Source organism: Vulpes vulpes, chromosome 9 (assembly GCF_048418805.1).
Source record: "Vulpes vulpes isolate BD-2025 chromosome 9, VulVul3, whole genome shotgun sequence".
NCBI classification, from domain to species: Eukaryota; Metazoa; Chordata; class Mammalia; order Carnivora; family Canidae; genus Vulpes; species Vulpes vulpes.
In genome coordinates, this window is record NC_132788.1 from 108,870,374 (window position 1) to 108,892,708 (window position 22,335).

General features: G+C 70.9%; 1 protein-coding gene across 5 annotated transcripts; it reads right to left on the reverse strand.

Annotated features, from left to right (window-relative positions):
* Positions 1 to 1,871: 1,871 nt before the first annotated feature.
* Positions 1,872 to 21,495, reverse strand: APC2 (APC regulator of WNT signaling pathway 2). Of its 5 annotated transcripts, none has more exons than XM_072721967.1 (15): positions 21,392 to 21,495; positions 15,869 to 16,027; positions 15,642 to 15,732; positions 15,344 to 15,524; positions 14,400 to 14,508; positions 14,199 to 14,315; positions 13,826 to 13,903; positions 13,547 to 13,645; positions 12,685 to 13,069; positions 12,327 to 12,422; positions 9,866 to 10,005; positions 9,348 to 9,425; positions 9,026 to 9,142; positions 8,467 to 8,681; positions 1,872 to 7,265 (listed from the first exon to the last, which is right to left on the reverse strand). In XM_072721967.1, exons 1-15 carry the CDS (start codon positions 21,443 to 21,445, stop codon positions 2,369 to 2,371), a joined length of 6,816 nt encoding a protein of 2,271 aa, XP_072578068.1. In that variant the 5' UTR covers positions 21,446 to 21,495; the 3' UTR covers positions 1,872 to 2,368. The 5 variants fall into 5 exon arrangements, with proteins under 5 accessions (XP_072578068.1, XP_072578069.1, XP_072578070.1 ...); XM_072721968.1 differs by lacking the exon at positions 21,392 to 21,495 and adding an exon at positions 18,256 to 18,370; XM_072721969.1 differs by lacking the exon at positions 21,392 to 21,495 and adding an exon at positions 16,437 to 16,513.
* Positions 21,496 to 22,335: the final 840 nt, after the last annotated feature.

Here is a 22,335-nt window from a genome sequence, read left to right on the forward strand (position 1 = left end):
CGCCTGGGTCTGTGGCTTCCTCCCACTGGCGGCCGTGTGGTCAGTGGGGGGTGGGGCTGTATTTACACGTGTCCCATGGTGCTGCAGAGAGGCATGGGGACGGGCCCAGGCCACCAGGCTCAGGCCGGGTGACAGGTGGGAGCAGCGGGGGTGAGGTAATGCCATGCCAGTGGGTGGCCCCAAGGTCCACACCCGGCTAGTGGTGCCTCTGTCCGGCCTGGGGCCCAAAGTCACAGGCTTGGGGTGCCGGGCGTTCCCCTCGGCCTTGCCCCAGGAGCGCTCCAGAGGCACCTGGCTCCTTCACGGTCCCCCGGCAGGTGGCTGTGTTGGTCCTTTGGTCCTGAGACCTTAGGCCTCCTGCTCCCAACTCAGGTTGATTGTCCGGTAACCACCGCTCGCCACGGCCTCTAGAAAGCTCGTCCTGGGGCGTCTGTTGCCCGCCCGGGCTGGATGATGAGGTGTGGCTGTGCCCCCCGCGGCGGGGGGTGGGAAAGGCAAAAGTGGCTGCTGGGCATGGACGGGGCGGGCTCCGAGTGCTGCCGCGGTGGGGAGCCGCCTTGCGGCTCTGCCGGTGGAGAGGACGCCCGGGGCTGACCAGAGGCAGGCGGGAGGCGGCAGCGAGGGAGGGTCCCGCAGCACAGGTCCTTCCTCAGGCATGGTGGTCGCTCCGCTCGCCCAAGAGGTAGCTCTGGGAGTTCTCCCCACGGCCCACGTGGGGAAACCGAGGCACGGAGCGGCAGAAGCGCTGCCCAGGGTCTCACAGTGCACGGGTGCTCGAAGCCCTGGGTCCTGGCTGGGCGAGCCGGCGGTGGGGGGCCTGTCCTGTGGAGACGGGGCGTGGTGTCTGGGAGCCCCCAGGCCCAGGAAGGGGCTTGGAGGACCCCCGGTCCCAGCCCTTCAGGCTGCAGTGGGGACGGGGTTCTGGCGGCTTCTGAGGAGTGTCCGAGACAGCCCGGGTGTCCAAGGGGGGCTGCAGCCGGGTCATGCTGGCTCAGCCACCCTGCCTCCTGCCCGTGGGCCCTCCGGCCGGGCCCTGGCTCCTGTCGCAGGGGACGGGGTGTGGCGAGGGGCGCGTGACGCAGCGGGCGCAGCAGGTCGGCGGGGTGTGGGATGGCTGGGCGCCGGGCTTCCGAGGAGGTCAGCCGCAGGAAGCACCGGTGCGCGGGCGCGGGGGCCTTCCTCCGTGGGCTCCGGGCTGGGAGAGGCGCCCCTGCGAGGCTGTCCCGGCAGCCCCGCGCTCGGAGCAGCTTCTCCCCGAGCCTCCGCAGGAAAGAGGTCGTCGGCTCTTTCTGCAGGAGGCGCCCTTGGGGCTGAGGCTGGACGCACGCACACCCGCGGTCCCCGAGCAGGCTGGCAGGGAGGCTCGGGCTCGCCGTCCCTCCGTCTGTCCGCCCCTGGGGCAGCACCACCAGCACCCACTGGCCAGCGACCCCCGAGGGCCCGGCTCTGACTTGGCGCGGAGCCCAGTGCTTCCTGCGTTGGAATGAGGATGGAATCGAAAGGTGGGGCAGTAGCCTTCGGGGCCCCCCACACGCTCCCCCCAACCCCTGGGCACGCTCACAGCCCTGGGTCCCGCACCCCCACGCCCTCCCAGAGGGTCTCCCTGTGACACACCGGGGCCTCCTTCCCGTGGCCCCCGCCCGCCTCCAGGGCGCCCTCCCCGGCGGGCAGCCGTCCTGTCCCCCTGGCAGGGCCTCTGTCTACACCAGAGCGGCTCCGTGTCTGCGCACCGGCCTCCCTGCTCTTCGGGCCGCTGGGACAGCCCGCTCCGTGCGCTCTGCACCCGCTGGGCGGCGCGGCGCTGCGCTGCGTGGGGCAGGGGCTGCCGTGGGGCTCAGCCGCTCCCCGCCCTCACGCTCCCAGCTGGGGCTGGCAAGGCAAACAAACCCGCAAAGCCATCATTAACCAATTACCGGGCCTCCCAAATTACAGGCCTTGTCCCCGCGTAGGCCGGGACAGATGCGAGGCCCCCAGCTGCAGGCACGCGCTCCCCGGGCCGCCCTCCACAGCCCTGTCCCCCACCCGGGGCGGGCTGTCCCCTCCCCGCCACTCCCGAGAGAGGAGGGGCCTGCTGAGGCTGGGCCCCTGGAGCGCTGCTGGCGCGGCCCAGGCGGGGAGGGTGGTCTCTGCGTAGGGGTCGCCATGTGCTCCGGGCTGGGACCCGAGGTGCAGCCGGCAGCCCCCTCCCTCCTGAGCCCCCGCAGCATGGAAGCAAGCGTCTGTGCGTGAGATGTGAGGCCAATTCAGGCTGCAGTGGGGCTCCAGGGGCAGGAGCTCTGGTGGGTGGATGGACCCTGGGCCCCCGCCTCCCGGCAGCCAGACCAGCCCTTGGCCTGGAGAGGATGTTCTAGAAGGCCGGCCCTGGCCACTATTCCAGGAGGCTGGCAGGGGCAGCGGTGGGGGCTTTCTCTGCGGCCAAGTCAGTGGTGGCTGACACCATGGGGCTGGGCACGTAGTTGAAGGGGGGCACACGGGCCGAGCGGCTGGGGGAGCCGTGCCGGCTGGCGGGAAAGCCCCCCGCAGCCACCCCCAGGCCTTCGTGGATGAAGGGAACAGAGGTGGGCGCCTTGGTGGGACCAGGCCCGTCCACATCACTGCCCAGGAGGGCGGTGGGGCCGCTGACCGGGGCCTGGGGGGGGCCCCTGCTTTCCAGGCTCGGGGACGTGCTGGAGTTGGTCTTCGTGGCAGCGAAGTCCTCTGTCTGGACCACCGCGTCGCTGGTCTTGCGCTGCGGGGGGCCGCCGGGGCCCTCCTCGGGCGGGGCGCCCATCAGTGGCAGGGCGGTGGCGGGCAGTGTGCTCCGCAGGATGTGTGGGACGTCCTCGTCCCGGATGCGACGCCACGTGGTGCCCGGCGCCGCCACCCTTGGCAGTGGCCGCGCCTCCCCATCGCTGCTGCGGCGGGCGGCGTCGGCCGCGGGCCCTGGGGGGGCGGCGTCCGGCCTGCGGGCCACGCTGATGTGCGGCAGGGAGGCGTACCGCTTGACCGTCTCGGGCCGCGCGGCCGGCGTGCGCACGGGCAGGCGGGACGGGCTCTCGGAGCTGGGGCGCCGGGCGGGCCGCTCGCCGGGAGCGGGCCTGGCCGCGGGGGTCGGCTCGGGGACGGGCCCCTGCCGGGGGGCTGCCCGCAGCTCGTCGCAGCGCGAGGAGCAGAGGAAGACGGCAGGCAGCGCGGGGCGACCGCGCCGGGGGGAGCCGCCCTGGGCGGCGGGGGTCGCAGCCTCGGGGGTGGACAGTTCGGACCGGCGGCGGCGCAGCAGGCCCGGCGACTCCTTGATAAAGGTCAGCTGCCGCCGGAAGCCCGAGCGGTCGGAGGACTCGCTGCCGCTGGAGCGGGCGGACGCCACGCGCACCAGGCCCAGCCGGGCCCCCCGCGCGCCGGGGCTTCCCTCGGCTCCCGCCCGGCCCCTGGGGCCCGGCTCCGGGGCTGCCCTGGCCAACGGCGGTGGCCCCCGCCGGGCCGGCCTCTGCATGAAGGGGATCCGCACCGGTGACTTCTGCGTCTTGTGCTGCTTGGACAGCAGGGCCCGCGTGGGCGTCTGGGGCACCAGGGATGCCCCCGGGCCGGGTAGGGGTCCCGCGGCCTGGGGGCCCAGGGGCGGCCTCCTCGTGGGCGGCTGGGAGGCCGGGGAGGCGGGGGAGGAGCCGGAGGAGGGGGCCTTGGCCAGGCGGGCGGGCGGCGTGGTGCTCCTCTGCGGAGGGCTCAGCGCCGCCAGCTCCGAGATCTTGCCCGGTCGGTGCAGGCTCCGGGACCGGGGCTGCCCGGGGCTCGGGGTGTTGGCAGGCGCTGCAGGCTGCGCGGGACTCGGGGGGCCCATCTTCCTCAGGGCCGCGCGGGTGCCGGGGGCGCCTTTGGGCTGGGCCCGGGGGGCCGCGCTGGGCACGTAGATCACGGTCCGGCCCCGGAGCACGGCCGGGACCCTGCACGCGGGCTTCTGCGCGCCCCGCAGCTTCTCGGGGCCGCTCGTGCCGCGCTGCATCACCGCAGGGTCCCGGTTCTCCAGCCTCGCCGCCTGGCCCGCCTGGCCCCCCGCCTGCAGCCGCCGGCCCTTCCTGGGCAGGGTGGAGGCCCCCGACAGCCCCGACTCGGACGGGCCGGAGTCAGACCCGGACGAGGCCTCGGGGGTGGCCGCCGCGGCCGCCTGGTGCAGCCACGTGACGATGGAGTTGGCGCCCTCCTGGATGGCGCGCCACTCGACGCTGTCGAGGTCCGAGGCGTGGTCTGAGCCCGCGGCCTCGTCCGCCCGCTCCCGGGGCCCCTCCACCGGCCGCCTGTCCGGCTGGGCGGCCTGGGGCTTGCGGCGCCGCGGGGCTGACACCTGGAGCCGGCGCCGGGGCACCGCGGAACCGACACAGCGGCGCAGCGGCCCCGACTCGGCCCGCGGGCTCCGGAGGCTGTCGCTCGCGCCCGCAGCGCCGGGGGCCTTGGTGACAGCGGCCTTGGGAGCTCGGGCCCGGGCGGGCGGGTGCGCAGGGGGGTCCGGCTCGCTGAGCGAACTGGCGGAGGAGCTCAGGGAGTAGCAGGGCGGGGTCTCGTCGGCGATGAGGCTGGGCTGCGCGCGGGGGGCCTCCGCGGGCTGGGGCGCGGCCTGCACCCCCTTCCTGCCGGCCGGGGGCTCTCTCTTCACGGCCCGGGGGATGGCGGATGGTCGCCGCGGGGGCGCCACGGCCACGGGTGGATCCTCGTCGGAGTCGTCGTAGAAGCAGTACACGGCCTCCTCGGTGGGTGTCGTGAGGCACAGAGACTGCAGCGCCCCGTCCCCTCGGTCCCCTCGGTCCCCTCGCGCTGGGCTGGGGCGGCCGCTGTCCCGTTCAGTGCAGGCGCTCGCCGGCCGGCGAAGGGGCAGCTCCAGCCCCACCCGGCTGCGGCCAGTGCCCCACGCCCTGTGCCTGTGCCCGGTGGCCTGCCTGGCGGGGGCCTCCCGGCCGGCGGGCTTATGTCTGTCTGGCTCCTGGGGAGGCGCCTGCAGCGTCTCGTCGCTAAGTGAGGTGGCACTGGAGAAGGTGACGGGCGTGCCCTCGGCGGAGTCGTCCACCCGGGCGGGGGCGGGCACCAGCATGTAGACGGGCACGGGCAGCGCGCGGCGGCCGGGCACCAGCGCCGAGGCCACCTTGCGGAGCCGGGCGGGCACCGCCGCCCCCAGGCACTCACGCAGCAGCTCCAGCTCCTGGTCGCCGGCCGCCGGCCCCTCCAGGCAGCCGCCGGCCTCGTCCCGCCGCCGGTGCCCAGCAAAGTGCAGGCCGGGGCCGCCGCTGCCGCCGCCGCCCCCGCGCTCGGGGCAGGCGGGGGGCAGCAGCCGCAGTTCCACGTCCTTCTGCACGTAGTGCTCGTGCAGGGCCAGCGCGCTGAGGCTGGAAGCGCACGAGAAGTTCTCGTCCGGCTTCTCCACCGTGAAGCGCACGCTCCCGGCGTCCAGCTCCGACGGAAGCCGGCAGCGCTCGCGGCGGTCCGCGATGTCCAGGAAGCGCTTCACGTAGCTCTCCCACTGCAAGCTGAACTGGGTGCTCTCGCGCTCGCCAGGGGGCACGGGGGCCAGCGGCGGCGTCTTGCTACGGCTGGGTGGCATGGTCTGCCCGGGGCTGTCGGGCAGCTCGCTGGGGCTGACCGTGCCGCTGCCCAGCCCACTGCACGGCTCGCTGGCCACAGAGCTGGCGATGGACGGGCTCTCGAAACTGCTCAGGGAGCTCACCGAGCTGCAGCGGCTCAGCACCAGCGGCGTTTCCTGCACGCAGTTCTCCGAGGAGCTGGACGGCGTGGTGTCCTCAACGCCCAGGCCACGGCCCCGCTGGGGGGTGGGGATGGCCACGGGCAGGGAGACGGCCCCAGGCCCGAGCCAGGCCCCGTCCAAGTCTGCCTTGCTGGGTCCTGCCTCCTCTAGCCCCTCCAGGGAAGAGTCACTGTCCAGGTCCCCGGCCTCGCTAGGGCCTGGGCGGCCGGCCGAGGACAGCGAGGACAGGGAGCTGCAGCGGGACAGGCAGAGTGGCACCGCCTCTGCCGCCAGCTTCTCCGGCACCTTGCTCAGACCCTCTGCGGGCAGCCAGGCCTCCTTCCGGGCTCCGGGGGCCAGGGACCCCATGGTGGCCCTGGGGTTGCCCTCGAAGAGTGGGACGTGCTGGTAGGTGGGCGACAGCTTGATGGTACGCACACAGGCGTCGGCAGCAGAGCTGTCCCGGGACGCTGGCTCCTGGCCGCCTGGCAGATGGAGGTCGAGCCGGCTGGGCCGCGCCTGGCTGCACGGGGACCCCTCCCGGTGCTCCGCCAGCACGGCCAGCGGGCAGGGCCGAGTGTGCTCACGGGGACAGCGTCCGTCACCGGTGCTGCCGCTGTTGAGACTGTCATTGGAGAGGCTGGCCTGGGCGGCCTTGAGCCGCAGTAGCGGGTGGGCACGGCCGCCAGCCTCCTGCCGCCTGCCCTCGGGCCGCCGGCAAGGGGAGCAGGACTGGGCACGGCCCTCGCGCGGCGCCTCCTGCCCAGGGTCCCCGGAGCTGAGGCTGAAGCTGTCATCAGACGAGGTGTGCAGGGCTGAGATGTCCTCCACCAGCCTGTCGATCCGTGCCACCGCCAGCGCCAGCTTGGCCTTGGCCCTGGCCGCCACGGCCACCTCCCCGCCGGCCTCCTTCTCTGCCTCCGGGCCACCGCGGCGGGCCGGAGGGGCGCGGGCCAGCGCCTGCCCCTGCAGGAAGGGGCTCCCCAGGAAGAGGGACAGCACGGCGGGGCTGGCAGGCTCCGCGGTGGCAGCGGCGGCGGCCAGGGAGGGCGCCTCGTCGTCGTCGAAGCAGCCCGAGTCTGAGGCGTAGTCCCGGGCCAGCCCGTCCAGGTGCCGCAGGGGCGGCAGGGGCTTCTTGGAGGCGGCCTCAGCGTCGGCCTCGGCCTCGGGCAGGCCCTGCTTCTCCAGGTGGTCGAGCGCCTGCGCCAGGCGCCGCGTGTCCAGCTCGGCCTCCAGCGCCCGCTGCTTCCTCACGTACAGGCTGGGCGCGCAGGCGCCGGGGGACACGGCCGTGGTGGTGGTCTGGTACTTGGCAGGCCGGTGGGCCAGCAGGTTGCGCAGCGCGGCGGCGCTGCCCATGGCGATCATCTTGTGCTTGGAGTGCACCAGGTTGCGCAGCATGCCCACGGCCCCCAGGTCCCACAGCAGCTCCTGGTCGCGCGGGCTGCGGGCGGACAGGTTCCAGAGCGTGCCGCAGGCGTTGCTCACGATGGTCAGGCTGTGGGACGTCAGGTGCTGGAGCAGCGTCTGCAGGCAGTTATGGTCCCGGAGCACCTGTCTGTGGGCGCAGGGGTGGGGGGCGAGGGGTGTCAGGCCGTGCCAGGGCACCGCCCCTCCGTCCCTGCCGGGACGGGGCCAGACTTAGCAAACACAAAGGAGGTGCTCAGGTGGGCAGCCTGGGTGGCCCAGCGGTTTAGCACCGCCTTCAGCCCAGGGCATGATCCTAGAGACCCGGGATCGAGTCCTGCATCAGGCTCCCTGTGTGGAGCCTGCTTCTTCCTCTGCCTGTGTCTCTGCCTCTCTCTCTGTGTCTCGAATGAATGAATAAATAAATAAAATCTTAAAAAAAATTTTTTTAAAAAGGTGCTAAGGTAACTGAATTTCAGAAGATGAATAAATATTGAGTAAAATATGTATATTAAAATAATGAATTAGTAATGCTTTCTCTTAATGCAGAATTGACCTACATGTGCTGTGATAATTTGGGATATACTTATATTAAAGGTAAGTTTTACTATCTATTTTTTTTTAAAGGCTGAGTATTGTTAATTAGGATTATTTAGCAATAAGTGTTTCGTTGATTTTAATTAAAAAAAATCTTGGGCAGCCCTGGTGGCTCAGCGGTTTAGCGCCGCCTTCAGCCCAGGGCATGATCCTAGAGACCCGGGATCGAGTCCCACGTCGGGCTCCGTGCATGGAGCCTGCTTCTCCCTCTGCCTGTGTCTCTGCCTCTCTCTGTGTGTCTCTCATGAATAAATAAATAAAATATTTTAAAAAAATGAAAAAAAAAATCTTTAGCACAAGTATAGCCCATGCAATATTTGAGATATACTTACACTAAAAATAAACGTTAATGTATTTTCCTACATCAAAAGCATTACTATTATGTAATAAGTAGTACTTGATTTTGATAAAGAATGAGTACTTTTTAATACCACTTAGTAAAAAGTTTAATAAAAGAGTATTATGAATGGTATTTAGAAATACCAACACATATTTTTATTTTAATAACTTAGTTTCTGATTTAGTATAAGTATAGCCCCACAAAATTTGGGATATACTCACACTAAAATAATTTAGTCCTTCGGGACCAATCGGGAGCATCCAATCGCAGCACACACCAAGGCTTGTCCTGGGTTCACAGCCGAGTGGGCCCTGCCGTCCACAGCCCCAAACTGCGCCCGGGCGTCCACCTTCCCCCAGGGGCGCCCCCGCCCCGCCCCCCCGCGCTTCGTGGCCGTGGGGCGGGAGGGGCCGACCTGTAGTCCTCCCGCGTGGCGATGAGGCTGGACACGTTGCGCAGGATGCCGCCGCCGCTCTCGATGATGGCCAGGGAGTTGCTCTGGCACTTGTAGGTCAGCGTGCTCACCAGGAAGCCCAGCGCGCCGTCCACCTGGCAGATGGCTGCCTTGTTCTCCGTGCTGTGTGCCGACAGGTTCCACAGGGCGCTGAGCACGCTCTTCAGGGTGGACTCCTGGGCACAGGGGGCGGGAGGGGTCACCGGCTGGGGGAGGGCGCCGGCCCCGCCCAGGTGTGGACAAGGAGCCGGCGGGACAGGCCCCCAAGACGTTTTCCGGTGAAAGTAAAACGGAAGCCGGCGGCCGTCGCGGGGCCTGAGGGGCGTAGGGCTGGAGTCCCGGGTGCGGGCACCTGTGCGCAGCGCGCCGCTGGCTTGACCCCCGAGATGGGCCACTCGCCCTGCCGCACCTCCCTGCCCCGCGGCCGGCACTGGGCGGCCCGGCCGCTGCCTCTTCCCGGGCCTGGGCTGAGTGCCCCCCCCCATCCCCGTCCCCATCCCCGTCCCCAGCTGGCGCCCACCTTGGAGGCTCGCAGGACGCACTGCATCAGGGCGGTCATGCTCCCGACCTCCCTCAGCACCTTCTTGCTGTTGATGTCTGCCCGCCAGGACAGGTTGCGCAGGATGCTGGACACCACCTGGGCGGGGCGCACAAGGGGCGCGGTGGGCCTGGGGCCCGCACCCCCTCCTCAAGCCCTGCCCCAGGCGGGGCGGCGGAGACGCCGGAGGGGACGCCCGCCCGGGAGGCCCGCCGCAGCCAGGGGAGGGGGCCGTCGCGGGCAGGGAGGCTCAGGCAGCGGGACTCCCGCCGCTCTCCCCGTGCCGGGCCCACCCACCCGGTACCTGGTGCAGCTCCTCGCTCTCGGAAGCCAGCTGGGCCACGATGGCCTCCATGCAGCCCCGGCGGGCACACAGGGTGGCCTGTTGGTGTCACAGCGGAGCGTCACGGGGTGGGGCGGGGCGGGGCGGGGCCATGAGGGAGGCCACCTGCACCCCAGGGTCCCCACTTTGCTAACTGAGCGCCTACCCTGCCAGGGCTTGAGCCCGGCCTGCCCTCCCTGCCGCGTGCTACAGGGTGGGGAAACCGAGGCCCAGACCAGCACGGACACCCACCTCCCAGCCCAGAGGCCCCTTCTCTGCAGGGTGGGCCCCAGGGCAGCCAACGGGTGGTGGGTTGGCTGACGGCATCCGGACAGACGGCAGTCCCCTGGGCGCCCCCAGCCCTCCTGGGCCTCAGTCTACCCGCCCACAAGTCCGGGACAACTGTCTCCACCTCAGCGCTGCTTCAAGGCCAGCGGAGGTGCAGGCGGAGGTGGAGGGAGGCTCAGACCCGGGGAGTGCGACCTGCCCGCCCCACGCACCTTGTTGGCCACGTCGCCGAAGGTGAGGTTGGTGAGGGTCATGCCGGCGTATCGGCGCAGGGCGAGGTTGAGTGGGTCCCGCGTCATCTTGTGCATCTCGTAATCCACCTGCAGCAGCTCGGCCACGGCCTGCAGCCCACCTGCGGGGACACATGGGGGGGCTGTTCCCTCTGCCTGGAACGCCCCCCTGCTACTTGCCTGGGTGCTGGGCTCCTCCCAGCTCCAGTCGCTTGGTCAGGGAAGCCCCCCGAGTCCCACATAAGGGTCCCCTGCAGGCCCTGAGACCACGGCCCCCAGGCAGGGTCGGGCTGGCTCATGCTCCGCAGCTACGTGGGGGATTGTTGGCCACAGGGAAAGGAATCGGGGGAGGTGGGCGGCAGGAAGGGAGGGGAAGGGAAAGAAGTGGCAACGCGAGCACGAGAAGCCCTGCCTCCGTCTTCCCGGAGCAAAGATGACGGAGCCCATTCCAGCGTCCCCGCGGCAGGGCTGAGGTCCAGCACCCTCTGGGGAAGAGGTTAGCGGCACGTGGCCTGGAAGCTTCCAAAGTAAACCTGCCACATGTCCGGGCAGCACGGTTCACAGCAGCCAGAAACAACCCAAACGTCCCCTGGGGGACGTGGACGGAGGGGGGGACACGATGTGTCCGTCCACGTGCAACATTCCTCAGCCACAGAAAGGCGGGAAGCCCAGACACCTGCCCCACGTGGACGGACCCCGAGGACACGGGACTCAGGGAGGGGACCCAGACCCAAAAGGTCACCTCCTGCAGGACCCCACTCCCAGGAGGTCCCCAGAGGAGGCCCGTCCACACCCGGGACACGACCCAGCCCCAGGAAGGAAGGGGCCTGACACCTGCCCCACGTGGACAGACCCGGAGGACGCCTCCTGCAGGACCCCACTCCCAGGAGGTTCCCAGAGGAGGCCTGTCCACAGAGACAGAGAGGAGGGGGTGGGAGCTGGGGGCGGGTCAGGGTGCGGGGGGGTCAGTGTGGGGAGATGGAAGGTTCTGGAGATGGGGGGTGGGTGTGCAGCGGGGTGAGGGTGCTCCGTGCCCCGAGCTGTGCGCCTAGAGTCGGTCAAGACGCCAAATCTTTCACTTTATTCTACCACAATTCAATTTTTTTAAAAAGGAGGCTCCACACCCAGCGTGAGGCTTGAACGCACGACCTTCAGATCAAGGGTCACACACTCTAGTGACTGAGCCGGCCAGGTGCCCGCCAAGCGCCCCGAAAAATCCTTAATGTAAGTTTAAGTTATTTTGGGGGACGTTTCCAAGGCCTTTCATGCTCCCGAGCGCGGAAGCCCCGCTGCTGGAGACCCACAGGAAGGACCCAGACAAGGGTGGGGCCGTGCTGTGAACTCGGCCGCGGGGCTCTCGCTGGGCTAAGGGACCCCCGCGATGCTCCGCACGTTTCTGAGGACCCCAGAGAGATTCTGTTCCTGTGGGTGACGGCCGTCCGTGGGCACCCACTGGGCATGCGCAGGAAGAAGCCCTTGACCCCAGATCGTGCAGCCCAGTGGCCCCCCGGGCAGGAGTGTCTGGGAGAGCCCGCGGAGCCCACGGCCTGGAGAAGAGGGGGTGGGAAAGGCACATGACATCTCGTGTCCTTATCAAAGCAGTTGGGGCTGTGGGGACCTCGGAGGAGGGTCTCAGGACTCTCGGGGGCCCCGGGGCCCCACTTTGAGAACCAGTGTCATACGAAGTCGTATCTGTTCCTGCCACAAACGTTCAAGCTCAGTGCACGCCGAGCCGAGGTCCTTTCCTGCCTGGGGACGCGTCGCGTGCCTGCCTTCTGGGGCGCGGCGTGCAGGGAGCAGAGGACCTCCTCCCCCCGCGCCCGACGACAGGACTTAACAGGGCGAAATATGCCGCCGCCCGTGCCCGCCGCCTTACTACGGCCCCCGCGGGTTCCAGGTTTGGGGTTTTATCTGCGTCGCTTGCTTCCTTGTTTTCTGTGTCTTGCTCTGTAAACCCAGCCGGAGGGCAGATTCCTAGCTGGGGGCGAGGGCGGGGGGCGTTCAACACTGTGCACACCCGAAGTGCCCGCGGGAGCCAAGTGCCCTCCGGAAGTGCTGCAGCGGGGTGCTCTCCCCGGGGTACGGGCCCGCCTGCCCTCCGCTGCCCTGACCACCTGCCGGGTGAGCGGAGCCCTCGTCCCGTCATCACCAGAGTGAGGCTGAGCATAGTGAGCTTTGACCTCTGCTGCTGCCTTCCTCCGTTTGGGTTACTTCCCTCCGGAAGGGGGTATAGTGCCTGCAGCGCCCCCAACCCCAGATGTCACACGGTGGAGCCCCCACCGCCGCACTACCTGGTGGCTCCGGTTCCAAGAATTAAACTGGATCTTTCACCTTTGCTCTCGGCTTCCCGGGCAAAGCCTCGTCCCGGCGTCTGCGCCCCGGCAGCCCGGTGGCTAAGAGGCGGCGGGCAGGAGAGCAGCCCTCGGGCGGCGCGGGCACTCACCCAGCTCGTTCATGGCTCGGCGGTACTCCTCGTCGAAGGACAGCTTCATCACGGCGCAGGTGGCCTGGCAGATCTGGGGCTCGATGGGGACGGGGGCTGTGGGCCGGGGCGCAGGTCAGGGCCCTGCGGCTCCGGGGGGAGTGGGGGCCCCCGCCCTTCCCCACCCTTCCCCACCCACCCAGAGCAGGGCTGCTGCGCCGGCCGCAAAGGGAGAAGGGAGGGGAGGCAGCGCCTGCGGCTCAGTACCCTCGGCCGCGCTCTTGTCGTGTTAACTTTGCCACTGGCCGCAAAAGCCAGGCGCCCCCACTCTGCAGCCCGCCGGGAGGGTCCCCAGAAGGCCCGGCGCGCCCCCGCTCACCGCCGCCCGCGCCCCCGTCCGCGGCGTCCCGGGCCTGCAGCCAGTCCCAGCAGGTCTCACAGTAGGCGCGGATCTGCTCCAGCACGTGCAGGACGCGCATCTCCTTGCGCGCCAGGCCCTGGTCCGGCTGCGAGAAGACGATGTTGTGCAGCGCCGCGTTGGCCCGCATGCGCGCGTCCTTGGCCCCCGGCGCCCCGGGGGCTCCGTTGCGACCCCCCGCGCCAGCCTCGGCACCGTGCAGGATCTGCAGCAGCAGCGGCAGGCACCCCGAGCGGCGCATAGCCACGCAGCTCTCCGGGGAGCTGGACATCGCCAGCAGGGTGCGCGCCGTGTCCTCCTGGTCCCGCGTCGCCAGCATGGACAGCAGCCAGAAGACCACCTCCACCTGCGGGGCGGGGCATGGAGCGAAGGTGGGGAACCCCGCCCGGCTCTCGGGGTGGGCCAGGGGCAGCCCCGGACCCTGGGGTGGGGGGCGCCCAAGCACAGCGAGGCTGGTGGCCCCAGCCCAGGAGGCTCACCCGCTCACTCCTGCCCCCCTCGCCCTGCAGCCCCCTGGGGACGTGCCCAGGTCAGGAGGGCCGAATGCCCACCTTGTGGTTCCTCGCTGGTGACCTCCTAGTCTAAGGCTGGCGTGTCCCCCCATCACACAGCACAGCTCTCCCCACCCACCTTACAGGGCCCCAGACCACATGCTGGCCCTGCCGACCCTTCCACCCCTGGGGACACTAGGGAGATGGAGGAGAGAGGGGCCCCGCATCCGACAGAGACGCAGGACCCACTCCCCATGCACCTCAACCCCGCCGGCCCCCCCACACCTCTCTACCCACCCCCTGGCCCCCCACAAACCGGGATGCCCCCTCACCTTGCTGTTGCCCGGCTGAGGGACACCATCCTCAGGGTGCGTGGGGACCTCAGTGTCTGGGTCCTCGTCCACCGGCACTGACTTCACCGCCAGCAGGGCCTGTGCGGACAGCGCCAGGTGTGGGGGTTCGGCTGGGGTGCACCCCACTGAGCGCCCGGACTGATGCCGGCCACACCCCCATGACGATGTGGGTAGGGGCTGCGGGCCCACCCCGGCACCCCGGCCGCGGCCCTGGGGGCCTCCCCACCGCCAAGCCCCGTGGCCACCCCCCCCCAGTACCTGGGGCTCGGTCTGCTGCACCCGGTCCTGCGCCGACAGCAGCTCCTGATCAATCTGCTCCAGGCGCGAAGCTCGGATCTGAGCCCAGAGAAAGGTGCACGTCGGGCTGGCTGCCCGCCGCGTCCGACCCCCGCGCGCCCGCCTCCACCGGGCCCCACCCGCGCTCAACCCCGCCGTGTTCCGCCTCTGCCCACAGCCCGGACCCACCCGTGGTCCAACCCCAACCCACCCGGCCTGGCCCCGGTCTCGGCCTCTGCCCTCCAGCCCCTCCTGCGAAGGGCCCTCACTCTAGCTGTGCCCCGAGCCCGCCCGGCCCCACGGCACCCGCGGGGTAATGCCCGCGCGCACCTGCCCGGCCCGCCCACCGCCTCACCTGCGCGCGCTGCACCATCTCGTCCGAGGTGCCGAAGCGCTCCTCCATCAGCGAGCGGATGTGCTGGGCCTCGAACTCCAGCTGCTGCCGGATCAGGTCCATCTGCATCGAGAACTGCTGGGAGGGGGCACGGGCCGCGGTGAGGGTGCGGGCCCGGCCCCCCGCCCCCCTCCGCCCCCCCGTCCCCCACCCGCCGCTCACCGTCTCCACGTGCGGGAGCTCGTCCAGGCGCTTGGACAGGCCCTGCAGCTGCGAGTAATACCACAGCTTCTCCTTCTCCTCCTTCTCGATCTCGTTCAGCAGGAAACACCTGGGGGGGCAGGTCGGTGGGCGCAGGCTCGCAGAAGGGGGGCCGCGGGGCGTGCGGGTCTCGGGATGGTGGGGTCACTGCCCGGCAGCCTCAGCCCTGGCTCCGGGGCTGGGGCGGGCACAGGACTCGCGGGGGCGGCAGGGCGGCCGTGCGCCTCTCCCCGTCCCGCCTGCTCAGGCCCCTCTAGCCTGCAGACCAAGGCTGCTCCAGGCCCAGCGGTGGCCCCCCTAGCCCCGTGGGAGACACCGCTAGTCCCGTTTTACGCAGCCCCACTATTATGCTCTTTTCTCTTTAAATTAAAACTTATTGACTTTAAAGACGTTTGCCTGGTACCTATAATGACGGGGCGGAAGTGTGAGGCTGGGAGGGGTTAGGACACCGGCCCGAGGTCCCACAGCCCAGCGCGGACCTGACCCTGCGCCGCTGCTGAGCCGCCGCATCCGACCCCACGAGACCTGCTAGGCTGCGCGGGGCGCCCAGACCCTGCTCTCCTCCGCTGGCCACGGGCCCCTCACCCCACAAAGGCTGCCTTGAGTCCTCCTGGCCCCAGTCCTGACCCTGGCAACGGGCACAGCCCTGTCCCTGCAGAGGCCGGCATACTGGGGACCCTTGGGGACATCTCCCGGGAGCTTCCCTCTTTGCCAGGAACGCCCCCTCCCCTTTGTCCTCGGGAGGGCCACTGGACTGCGGGCACCGCACAGGCGGCGATGCAGGAGGCGGGCGGGCCACACGCCGTGGGCCAATCAGGGCTCAGAGACGGCTGGGGGCGGGGCCGCGCGGGAGGCGCTCGGCCAGCTCCGGGCCACCTGCCACCTGCCCACTCTCAGACTCTCACCGTTCCCGGTCCAGCTCCTCCAGCAGCCGGATGGTAGCCCGGCCCAGCTCCCCGAAGCTGTCCTTGGAGGGCCCCGAGCCGTGGACGGGGCTGCCTTCGGGAGTCCGGGCGGTGGGCTCCGGGTCCAGGGCCGGGGCGTGGAACTTGAGGTTGTACAGGCTGGTGATGTCCATCTGCAGGGCTGCAGGGGCGTGGCGGGGAGAGGGCAAGGTCAGTCCCCCCTCTGCCCCCCAGCTCCCTGGGCGGCAGGCTGGGGAGCACCCCAGCGTGTGACGGGGCCCCCAGCGGGGCTCCTCACCTTTCAGCTGCTCCAGCACCTCGGTCTGCCCCAGGGACACCAGCACTCCGGCCTCCTGCTCCAGCTTGCCTTGTAGGTGCTTGAGGACCTCCTGAAGCGGGGGGCAAACAGCGGCCCCAGCATCAGCCGGCCGCCCCGGGTGCCGCCACCCTGGGATGCCGCGGCCTGGCCTGCTGGCCTCCGGCCCTGTCCCCGGAACCCGTGTCCTCCCGCCGCCCCGCCCGCACCTTCATGCCAGATGTCTCCGTCTCCAGCTTGGACAGGTGGCTGGAATTGTCCCGCAGCTCCTGCCTCAGGTGGCTGTTCTCTGCCTTCAAGGCCTCCACCTGCCGCACCAGCTGCTCGTAGGGTGCCACGGAGCTCGCCATCCTCAGCTCCTGCAGCGCCTGCGGCCACAGGTCAGAAGGCTCACCCGAGGGGTGCCAGAGCGGACACGCCGCGTGGCCAACGGGGCGAGCGCCGGGCAGAGCCGTGGGACGGAGGTCCAGACGCGGCCCAGACACGCAGCTGACCGGCCCGCGCACGTGAGCGTCCGCACTGTCGGCTCCTGACCCGCGCGCTGACAGCGAGCCCCCCCAGCGCAGCTGCCGGAGGGTAGGCGACAGACCACCAGCTCGCCCCACCGACGGGCAAGAAAAATGCTGCGACGGCTGACAACGCGTCAGAGAGCGGTGGCCCGGCTGCTGGTGGGACCCCCACGGCTGGGCGGGCAGGCCCACCGCCATCCCCCGGGGGCCCCAAAACCTGGAGGCCCTGCCCCAGCCCGTCCACCAGCCGCTGGAGCGGAGCGGCTACCTGCCTGGCCCCATCCCGGCACCGCAGCGCCGCCGCCTCTTTGTGTGTGGCTGTGGCTGTCCTTTCTCGCAAGGGCCCTGCCCCCTGCGTGTCCAGCGCTGGCGGCTCCTCCCCCGCGAGGCCCTGCCCAGAGCTGCCCCCTCCTCCCCGCCCCCTTCCCTCTTTGTTCCCTTCCCAGCAGCACTCGCCCCCTCCCTCCGCCTTTGTCTGAGGCGCACCAATGGCAGCCCATGCTCCCGGCCGTCCCGGAGCCCCCTCCCCACGTCAGCCGCGGAGGTGCTCGCTCCCCCCCCCACCTGGCCACCTGCAAGCATCCACTTGCTCCTTCACTGTCCTCCTCGGCCCCGCCCCACAGCACCCGCCCCGCCCCCCCTGGGGTCAGCGAGGGCGCGGGGCCTGCAGTAGGGGTGCGGGGCTGGGGTCAGGCCATCCGCACCATCGGGAGGACCTACTGTACGCCTGACCCTGACGTCTGACTTGCTGGTCACTGTCCTGGCACCTGGGGACCTCCATGAGGCCGCACTCAGAGGAAGAAACTGAGGCCAGGGCGCCAGACGAGGCATGACAGGGACCCAGGAGTCCCGGCGGCGCTTCCTGGCCTCTGCGGGGCCTCGTTCGCCATCGGAGGCGAGAAAGACTCGCTGCGCGGCCCCTCCAGGCGGACAGAGGGACACGCATGGGAGTGGCCGCGCAGCGCAGCAGCCGGGCCAGGCAGAAGGGGTGGGAGGGTGTCAGGTAGGGGAGGCCAGCTGCCTCGGCCACAGCCTTCGCCTCCCGCCCCAACACCGATCCGCCCCAAGGCTCAGTCGGGGGTCCCCGGGCTGGAACTGGGGGTGCCTGCAGCAGGACCCCTGGGTCCTGGCTGAAGCCAACGCGGCCTGCCGATCCCTGCCCCCTGCCCCGGGCCTGAGCCCCACCTGGGGCTGGGCACCCCACCACCACCCCGTTCCCTTACAGCTGCCTTCTTAGGGGTTCTGGGATGGGCTTGGGATACCTTCACTCCACCTGCATCTGGTGGTCACTCCTGCATCGTCATCAGCCCGAGCTCGGCAGCAGGCCTACCCACCAGCCGCCGGTCATCCCGGCCCCAGTCCCCACCTCCACGCTCCCACCGGTCCCTCCCTCCCCCAGCTCCCACACCCCCCCTCATGCACGGTCAGAAGGAACCTCTGAAAGTCACTGGTGGCCTCCCTCCGACCCCTGCTCCCATACTTCCCATGGCCCCCCAGTGCCCTCAAGACCACCTGGTGGCCACACAGCAGCGCTCTTCCACCAGGCCTCTGCAAGTGCGGGCTTGCACCTGGACCACCTTTCCCTACTCCTGCCATCCCATTCCCAGCTTCCTCCAGGCAGCCCCCCGGCCTACCCCTCACCCCCTGATTGCACCGGGGCACTCTGGGGAGCCTCCCTGAGAGATTTCCATTGCAGAAAGGAAAGCATCAATATCTGGGGGCTGGTCTGATTGAGGGGTGAGTGGCCACATTCCAGGGCGGGTTGGCACAGATGTGGCCCAAAGGGGCCCCTCCTTCAACCCACACCCCACTTTACAGAGAGGGAAACTGAGGTCCAGGGAGGGAGGCGTAGGTGTAGGACTACCCCCAAGCACGCAGCAGGCCTGCCTGGGGACCGTGGGACATCCCAGTGTTGAACCCTGAGTGGGTGTGCGCGTGGGTCCGCGAGCGGCCATGCAGGCGCTCACCTCCCTGGTCCTCAGTTTCCCTCTTGGCTCCACCCTGGAGACACGGAGGCTCGGGAGGGTGCGCCCCCCGGCCCGCCCCCCGCCCCCCGCCCCGCCCCGGGGAAGCGCCGCTTACTGTACCTCCCTGGGCTGCGCTGGCGGGGCCGCGGGGCGGGGGCTCCGGTGCCGGCGGCGCGGGCGGAGGGCTGCGGGGCGGACAAAGCCCGGTCCCGGCCTGGCCAGGCGGCGCCGCCGCTCCCGAGCTGGGCGAGACCACCGCGAGCGGGGGAGGATGCGGGATGCGGGATGCGGGCGCGGCGGCCAATGGCGGCGCGGGAAGACGGGCTGGTGCCATGGCAACAGCCAATGGGGGCCCGGGGCGGGGACCGGCGGCGGCAGCGGGACGTCGGGCCTCGGGCGGGTTCAGGGACTGCGCGTGCCGGGGAGGGGGAGGGGGAGGTGACCCCCCTCCCGGGAAGGGGGCGCCCCGAGGTCTAGGACGCGGGGCCCCCGGCCGCTCCGGAGTAGAGCGGTCGTGGGAGCCCCCGGAGGCTGGATCCGGAGCCTCTGAGAGCGGACATCCAGTCTGGGATGTTACATCAGAACTGGGGGGGCAGGCCAGCCCCTCCCCACAGATGAGCGGGGCCTGGGGCAGACGGGGGAGGGCGGGCAGGGCTGAGGATGGCGGCTGGACCCCCCCCCCCCGCCACCAGGGAGGGGCACCGCCGGCTTGATTGAGTCCCCTGGGGGAAGGACGGCCCTGCTGAGGGGCACCTGGGACCCCGGCCGTCCTCGCTGTCCCCGGGGAGGGCTTCTCCGTGGGCACCTGCCGGGACGCCTGGCCACCCCCCGGTCGCTCGGTCTCTTTCAGTCTCTGTGTCCCTGTTTCTCTCATCACACCCCTCTCTCACCCTCCCAGCACATGAGGCAGAGGATGGAGGGGCCTGGGGTCCTGGGGTCAGGGCAGTCTCAGGTCCTCCAAGGGTCCCCAGAGCCAGAATTCTGCAGCCGCGGCCAGACCTTACTGCCTCAGGCCCACGCGTGCCTGGAGGGCGTGGGTTAGGGGCCCTGCCTCTGCCTTTCCTGGCAGGGAGGCCCGGGCACACTGTCTGCCCCAGGAGCCCGTGTCCCCCCACCGGGGACGCGGCTGCAGCCTTAGCGTGGGAGGGCTGGTGCAAGGAGCCCGGGATGGGCCGCCAAGGGCGCCGAGGGCACGGGGGCCACACTGCTTGCGGCGGGGTTCACTGCAGGGGGTCCCGGGTGCCCGCCGGGGCTGGTGATGCTGGGGGCCCCGACCGCACACAGGCCTGGCCCTCCTGGGCCTCCGGAGCCAGGCCCGGCAGCCCCCAGCCTGTGGGGCTTGAGGACGGGGTGCAACGGGCAAGGGGGCTCCTTCTGGAAGCTGGCAAGGCCGGCCAGGGAGACGGACACGAGCGCTTGGCCTCTTGAGGATGAATAGGGGTTGGCCCGGGAAGCGAGGAGGGGAAAGGCATCCCAGGCTGGGGGAACAGCATGTGCACCTTCGGACGGGAGACCAATGCCCTCAGGGGCTGCGGGTGTCCGGTGGGGCTGCTTCAGGTCCTGCCGGGGGTTTAGAGCGGTGGCCGTCCCCTGGAGGGGTCCTGGGCCGAGCTGGCCGGCTGGAGTGGGGGTGGGGAAAGGGCAGAGCCCTGGGCCCCAGCTTCAGCTCTACCTGGACACGCCTACGTGACCTTGGCCATCTCTCTCTCTGGCCTCAGTTTCCTGTTTTGCTGGCTGGGAGGCGGGCAGGAGAATCCTTGCCCCCATGGAACTGAGTCTGTCCGCCCCTCCCCGGGGTCAGACGCCACTGGTCCCCAGGCCCCTCTTGGCCCGAGTCTCAGGGTGGTCCAGTGGCCAGCCTCGTCCTCACACGCTCGGCCGGAGCCAGGGGCCACCCTGCCCAGTGCCCTGGGCTTCCCCCTCCGTGGGGCCTGCGGCGCTGGGACCCCAGGCAAGATGCCTCTGGAACGTCCTATCTCTGACGCCCCTGCCCCTCCTCCTCCTCGAGAATCCCTGACCCTGCAATTCTTGAGCCACAGACTCAGGCATCACGGGGAATTGGAGCACCAGAGAAGCCTGGGAAACCCCGCGGCAGCCCCGGACCCCAGCCCCAGGCTCTGCGGGGTGGTGGTGGTGGTGGTGGTGGTGGAAGACAGCGCCCATCCCACGTGCAGTTCCCAGGCCTAGTGGGGGGGCCTTCCCAGGGGCCCGGCCTGCGATCCTCCGCGCCCCCTGCCGCGGCTGGGCTCTCAAGGGCAAAGGTGAATCATGGGGCCGCGGTCCCCTTCGTCACCCTGAGGCCACCCCTGCCCCCACCCCCATCCCAGGGTCGCTCTCGGAGCGCCCTGGAGTCTTCGGAGCCTGACCTCAGCGTCAATTCCCACGTGACGCCCCGCCCTTCCTGCTGACCCTGGGCTGTGCTAGGGGCTGGGGTCCCCGGGGCGTCCCCCTGGGGCTGGGGTGGGGCGGAAGGAGGCAGGAAGGCTGCGGGCTGTCAGGCACCAGGGGTGGGGCGCAGGCTGCGTGACGGAGCAGGGCCCCGGCAGGCGGGGAAGGGCTGGCCCTGGAGACGGGGGAGCGGCGGGGCCGTGCCCCCGAAACCCGACGGGCGGTGGGCCGCCTGATTGGGTTCTGGGCCTCAGTTTCCCCGGGCGGGGCGGGGCGGGGCGGGGCGGGGGAGCGAGCGAGCCGTCAGCACCGCGGACAGCTCCCCGCCGGCCTCCAGGCCGGGCCTCCGGGGGCGCGTCCGGCCGCCCCGGCTCCAGCCCCGCTGGACGCGTGACCTTGGCCTCCGCGCGCCGCCCCGGCCTCAGTTTCCTCTGTCGGGCCGCGGCTTCGGAACGTCTGCGGAGGCCGGCGGGCGCTCAGCCGGTGGGACGCGGATTCCCAACCTCAGCCTGGGCGAACGTCGGGGTCGGCCCGACGCTGGAGCCCAGGGGGAAACTGAGGCCAGAAGAGGTGCAGGGCGTGGCCCCACCCTGGCCGCGCGTGCGGGGCGGTCCCCGTCGCAGTCCCACCGCCCCAGCCGCTCTGGGTGTCGGCGCAAAGGGGAGGGGTTCGGGGGACCCCGGAGCCGGGAGCCGGGCCGCGAGGCCGCGCGTGCGCACGCCGGGGTGGGGGCTCACTGCGACGCGGGGGAGGGGCGCCCAGCCCCCGGCAGCCGGGGCAGTCTCCCTGGCAACGGTCTCCACGGCGACTGCGCGAGCCCCCAGACCCATCGCGCCTCGTGCGCGTGCGGAGCGCCCCCACGCCCTACCTGGTCCCCGAAGAAGGCCGAGTGCAGCAGGCTCAGCAGCCCCCAGAGCCCCATGGAGCCGCGGCCGCCCCGACCCGCCGCGCCCCGCCCTCGGCCGCCGGGGAGGGGGAGGCACGGCCGGGACGCCGTGCGCCTGCGCGGAGGGCCTGCGGGGCGGGCTGGCTCCGCGGGGCGGGCGGGGCCGGGGGCGGGGGGCTCAGCCGGGCCGGGGACGCGGAGCGCGGGGTCCCGAGGAGGCTGCGGCTGTGGCGCGGGGCGGGCGGGGCCGGGCGGGGCCGGGGGGCTTGTAGGGCCGCGCAGCCACCCGCCGGCCGCCCCGAGCCAACGCCGACCAAGCCGCGCCTGTGCCGGGCCCGTGCAAGAGCAGACGAAGCCCCGCTCGTGGGAGACGGACGCGGGGAGGGGGAAGGGCGGGCCGCGAGTGGACAGTACGACGGCTGCGGCCGGCCCCGGAATCAGCGGGGGTGGGGGGGGGCTCAACAGACCCGACCCGACCGCCCGCGCCGGGCACGAGGAAGCCAGCGCGCGGGAGGGGGCAGGAGGCTGGGGCGCCGTGCGCGGGCTCCCGTGGACCTGGAGGGCTCGGTGCTCCGGGCGCCCCCCGGCGGCAGCGGGGAGAACGGGGCGGGGGGCGCCGGGGGGATCGCAGATGGGGGCGCTAAACGGCTCCTGCGGCAGCAAAGCTGAGCGGCGAGAGGAAGGGGCGCGGCCTCGGGGCTGGGGGCGCGGCGGGCCGGGCCTGGGGGGCCACTCGGGGACTCCAGGCACTATTCTGGGGCCCCCGCCGTGAGGGGGCGAACACCTACTTATTTCAAATTAAGGGACGGGTGAGAAACAGAGTGGTCAGAGGCGGGGCAGGCTCCGAAGGGGCTGGCCGGCTGGGCGCTGCCCCCGCGGTGGGGATGGCCAGCAGGGTGGGAGCCGCAGCCGGTGGAACCGGCCCT

What these genes read in the sequence shown, in the direction of transcription:
- APC2 (XM_072721964.1), bottom strand. Translation starts at nt 16,366, where the DNA reads ATGGCGGTGGGCCTGCCCGCCCAGCCGTGGGGGTCCCACCAGCAGCCG. An exon ending in AGATGGTGCAGCGCGCGCAG is followed by an intron (nt 13,904 to 14,198) that starts GTGAGGCGGTGG and finishes CTCTGGGCTCAG; the next exon opens with ATCCGAGCTTCGCGCCTGGA. An exon ending in TCGGCGACGTGGCCAACAAG is followed by an intron (nt 9,426 to 9,865) that starts GTGCGTGGGGCG and finishes TGACACCAACAG; the next exon opens with GCCACCCTGTGTGCCCGCCG.